The 5,000-nt window shown below is 36.8% G+C and overlaps 2 protein-coding genes across 3 annotated transcripts in view; one reads left to right on the forward strand and one right to left on the reverse strand.

The window, feature by feature from the left end:
* LOC138000331 (uncharacterized) overlaps window positions 1-4,702 on the reverse strand; it is a 6,353-nt gene extending 1,651 nt beyond the window's left edge. Inside the window, exons 1-5 of the mRNA XM_068846654.1 lie at window positions 4,620-4,702; window positions 3,987-4,341; window positions 3,390-3,520; window positions 1,888-2,085; window positions 312-497 (exon numbers count right to left, since the gene is read on the reverse strand). Coding sequence (XP_068702755.1) covers window positions 312-497; window positions 1,888-2,085; window positions 3,390-3,520; window positions 3,987-4,341; window positions 4,620-4,622 — 873 coding nt within the window. The 5' untranslated portion in view covers window positions 4,623-4,702. The remainder of the gene's footprint in view (window positions 1-311; window positions 498-1,887; window positions 2,086-3,389; window positions 3,521-3,986; window positions 4,342-4,619) is intronic.
* The window catches only part of LOC138000330 (uncharacterized), a 21,000-nt gene that overhangs the window by 147 nt on the left and 15,853 nt on the right, over window positions 1-5,000 (forward strand). Inside the window, exons 1-2 of one of the 2 annotated variants that reach the window (XM_068846652.1) lie at window positions 1-366; window positions 1,984-2,125. The exon at window positions 1-366 is cut by the window's left edge and continues 147 nt beyond it. The gene's annotated coding sequence lies outside the window, so the exon portion shown is untranslated. Of the gene's footprint in view, window positions 367-1,983; window positions 2,126-4,249; window positions 4,376-5,000 lie in introns of those variants that run through there. The other variant, XM_068846653.1, reaches the window with a different exon arrangement.

Here is a 5,000-nt window from a genome sequence, read left to right on the forward strand (position 1 = left end):
GTACGATTTTTGTCGTTTACGACAGGCCTTCAGCTTTGTCGCGTACGTCAGAAAAAAATGCCGTAGCATTCTGAAACATGTTTTACATGTAAAACGCAGCGACAATCGTAAGTCATATCGCAGGTCTGTCGCATCAAAGGTTGTCGCATGCGCCAAAAATCGTGCCGTGTAAATTGGCCCTAACATCCCTCCCGTACCTGACACTGAATTTAGGAGAATCGGGCTCAAAACAATTTTTTTTTTAAATTCAAATGTTTCAACCACTGGAATCCTTCGTGAGGAAAGCGATCAAAACATTGTGTTTAGCTTACCCAGGTAGAAATGGAGAAAAACAATTTGGTAATCATGGATGAGTGTGAGTTGATGGTAAGTGTGATTACGCCTTGTTCCTGGCATAGTGCTCCAGGTTCACCGATGCACTGGACTCGGAAAGTTGACTTGGCGCCCTTTTCCAATCTATTTTGACTCTCAGATCGAATGGTTAAGCCTCGGAAAACCTGGAAAACAAAATATGAATTTTTATTTATTTTATTTATTTTTACAATTTAATGGCATCAAAGGTAATATTGAACATTAATGAGAAAACATCTTTGGTCCACCTTGAAAGTTAGTGGAAGAATCCTGAGTGACTTAGGATGTAATACCAAATTCTGCTTGGCTTGTGTTAATTAGTGAAGGTATTACAGAAGGCAGCTCGCAAGGAGAGCATAGCAATAATTGCTATGCTGATAAATTATGTATCAGTGGCTACTGAAGGCTTTTAACAAGTCAACAATAAAGAACGTTCTGCTGGCTTTCAAAAATATTTGTCTGGTTACCAACCAATTAGCTTCAAGGACCGAGCTTGAAGGCTATTTGAACAAAGTTCAACGCAGACTTGAGTTTACAACACATCATTTTAGCTTCAGAATTTCTAGATGTAAATTGCTGTAAGTTGATAAATTCTTCTCTCTTTTGCTGTGACCTTGCTGTCGCTGCTTTTTGCCAATGCCAAAATGAAAGTGACTCACAATGAAGGCACTGTCCTCGACATCCCAACCCAAGCCTGCATGCAGCAAAGAATCCCAGTCAATTTTGGCAAGTGTTGTAGGCTTTATCATGAACTCACAAAGTGACCAGCTCCCAGTTGGCTTGACAGGTCAACTGGTAGATCGCTGCAGTGCTAACATAGAAGTCATATGGGTTCAAATGCCGATCAACCTTCAATTTTTTAGCCTTCCATTTTACTGCTGTTAAAGGACTTAAAGTGGTACTGTGATCAAAAAATCATTTCCTTTTTATCTTCTGATTTTGAAAGCGTGTTTGCTTAACACCTAACTGGCAAAATTTTGAGCTTTGAGTTTTATCCAAAGGCTGTTTATTTTGAGTGTAAGTTTTTGATTTCATGGTCCGCCATTACTCACATTCAAAACTGGCTGACTGGACCTTGGGTTTGGATCTAGAGAAAATGATGTCATTTACTCACTAGCTTAAAATTTCAGCGTGTAAACGCAATTTATTATATATGCAAAACACGGGTTGAAAAATCTGAAAGCCCAAAACTCCCGTGCTGCATATTAATTAGGCCCCGTACACACGCATTGCATTCTTAAACTAGTGAGTGTTTGACGTCATTTTCTCCTCGACCCAGCTCTCTCAAGATTTTGAAGTTAGTAATGGGGGACCAATAAATAAGAAAATTCCAGCTAAAATAACCAGGTGTCTTTTTAAAATCAGAACTTAAAACTTGGGTGAGTTAGTGTTTAGTTAACATAGTTTTGAAATCCAAAGGCAAAACAAATTTTTTTTTTGGTCGTAATACCACTTTAAAGTAGCATTCATAGCTGCAATGCTTATGATCTGCATAATAGTGTGATGAGAGTTTTTCTAAATTTGGACGCAACTCACAAATTGACGTCTGTCATCATCATCCATTGCAACAAAGTTCTGTTGATATTGGTTTTCGATGTCAAATGAAACTGTGATCTGCTGTTCATTTTCCAGGAAACAAGTGTGAAATTCTTTACTTCGACTGTTATTAACAGCAAAGGGTATTTGCCTGCTATTTCCTCTCTGTGTGTTTTGTTGATGAATTTCTTTATAAGCCTGAGACAGGAAAAAGAAAATTTTCACAACAACTGAAAAGGTAAGATTAAGTAGCAAGCTATAGACATTTTCTTTTTAAAATTAAATTGACCTAAGTTATGATAAGGCATGAAGCATACTTTTCACCTCCCAGTGTAAGATGCTGTCTCTGCGTTTGTTTGATTACTAGGGGAAAAGCTGAAATAGGTGTCCTACACAACAACCCTCATCTTATTATCCAACCTCAAAATATTATTTTACTCTGAGATTGGTCTCATACTGTGTTGTTATTTAATTTTGTGGTGGAAAAACTATCAAAACTGTGTGTTGTTTATGCAAAGCATGAAATGAAACAAATTAAAAAAATTATTGCAAAAAGATACAAACCCTATTATTTTTATGAATGATTTTATGCTTGTGATTGACTATTTCATTTGTAAAATCTTTGTTTCATCCAAACTGTGGTTTTTAGCCTCAACAAAATATACAGTGAAGCTACTGTGTACCCTAAGCATACTTGCTTTCTCCATTCTTTAGTTTCAAATTTGAGGCAAATCTAATATTATAAGAAAGATACGTTCCAAAGTCCTAACTTAAACAGGCCATACATATAATGATGCGTGAAATAAAGATTGCTAAAACTGAGAAGCTTAAAGTGTTGAACTCAATGTAAAGTTAACCCTGCATATCGATGAAACATCTGTACCTACATTCAAGAAGAATTTAAGACTTCCTGTGTAGTTTGAACTGATTCAAAATGTTTTAAACCAGTTCAATTTTTATCTTCGTTTGTTTCAGATTTTGATAATGAATAGTAGACAATTAAGAACTGCTTTGAAACATTATAAACCAAGAAAAAATTGAACGACAACACATATACTGTATTTCATTTTAAGAAATGTCCCTTTTAAATGCAGTTGCAATACAAGGAATACCTGTTTACATAAACCATAAAATTTAAACCATAAAATATGATAAAGTGATTAAAAGTTATGCACAAATCTAGCACGATGTAAGAGCTGTATTGTTTATGTACATTGATCATTTACGATTATAAGAAAATCAATTATAAAAAACTTAATCTGTTACAAAGGTGACATCGTTGCATGCCTCCTTAAGAAAGCCGAAATGCGTTCTTGAGAACAGTTATTGTTCCGAGTGATGAATTAAAGATTATCGCATTTTGTTCATTTACATTACGAGAGACAATCAATCCATCTTTGATTGCTATATATAAATGTGGCTTTAATATAAGTGTGCGCACTCATGATCTACGGCTAAAATAGTAGCATTATTATGGAACATTACTGGAAACGTGTGCACACCTGACAGTCTTCGGCAGGGATAATATATAATGTGAAGTGCTTCTCTCTTCTTTCGGGGAAGCTTCTTTCAAACAAAAACATTCTGATCATCAATCCAGTCGATGGAGTTTGTACAAATAAATGGCAAGAATCTGAAACAGAACAAGGTTTCAAAATCCTCAAATTCTATCTGATAACCTAGGAAAGGTTTAAACCATCAGAAACAAACAACAACAGTCACTGCTGTCTTCCATATTTTTTATGGCAGTTTCTTTCCCAAACAAAGACCCGTCTCCGTTATGTTTCCGTTTTACCAGGGTCAGAGGACATTGTTATTATAAAAATATTGAATATTGCATGGCTTATAATTAATAAAGGCGTTTCGAATCGTATTGATTAGAATAATCTTGTAGTTAAAAATAATCATAATACGTGCATTTTAGTTGTTACGTTCAATGTACAGTCCCACAGGACTATAAATATGACTTGAACAGGTTAGGTGCGAAAGTAACAGCCACAAGTCATTTTGCAACACAGGGGCAAGATTGATATCAAAAAGTCACTTGAGAAAACTTAGAAACAGCCGAAAAATAAATTACACTTTAAGTACACACTTACTTAACGATGGAGTTTTCTTTATCAGATCTTCAACCTGTTGCTCACTGCCACAAAAATTGCATTCTTCGAGTGAAGTGCTATTGTACAGGCCAAGTGGAAAATCACCATACGCGCTTCGTGGATCGTCGGGAAAGCTACTTTCTGTGCGTACAGATTTACTTTCTAATTCTGACGACACACTAACAGAAGACACTTGCGGCTCTTCTGACGATGTCTCTGGCGATTTTTCCTCGTTGGGATTTTCCAGAGTTTGTTGTGGTGCATTTTCGCGTGCACTTGCAATCAGTTCTTCGCTCGTGTCGTGAGATTCGATTCGAGAAGCGCCGCCATTAACGTTGCCACTTTCTTCGTGGTCCTGCAAAGTTAAAGCAGAGTGCAAAATTAACAAGGTTAGAACACTACTATAATTTTCAGGATTACTTTCGCACCTAACCTGTTGCTTATGAATCGAAAGTTATTATCAAAATGACGATCACCCTGACGTGATTCGAAATGGAACACAAAACCGGGAAAAATAGAAGTGAAAGTAAAAACGGAATTGGGGAAAAGTGAAAGCTTGTAACTATCTGTATTTTACACACGCTCGATGTTTCTTTTTAAAGTTAATTGCTAATGAACAGCACTAGGACCTACCATGCTGTCTCAAATCTGTCGAATGGAGTTAGAAAATTGATCGCACTGTTCTGGCTTTTGCACGTTCCTCTGTTATTTTCACACAGTCCGCGGATTTTATACTCTGTCAGTCTTCAACCACATCGGTCACGTGTCGGGTAGAGCAATCTGATTGGTTCACGGATGCTCGGGGAATGCCCCTGGGGAAAAACCCACATTCAGAGTTGTCTCGGAAATTCGTTATCATCTTTGTTGTGGCAACGAATAATAAATACGCGTTACAAGTACGTAAGCACGCTTTTTGCAAGCGATCTAACCACTACATAAACTGCTTATGCAAATGAACCGCGCTAATTCCGCTTTTTGCAAGCGATCTAACCACTACATAAACTGCTTATGCAA

The sequence above is a fragment of the Montipora foliosa genome, chromosome 4 (genome assembly GCF_036669935.1).
Source record: "Montipora foliosa isolate CH-2021 chromosome 4, ASM3666993v2, whole genome shotgun sequence".
NCBI lineage: Eukaryota > Metazoa > Cnidaria > Anthozoa > Scleractinia > Acroporidae > Montipora > Montipora foliosa.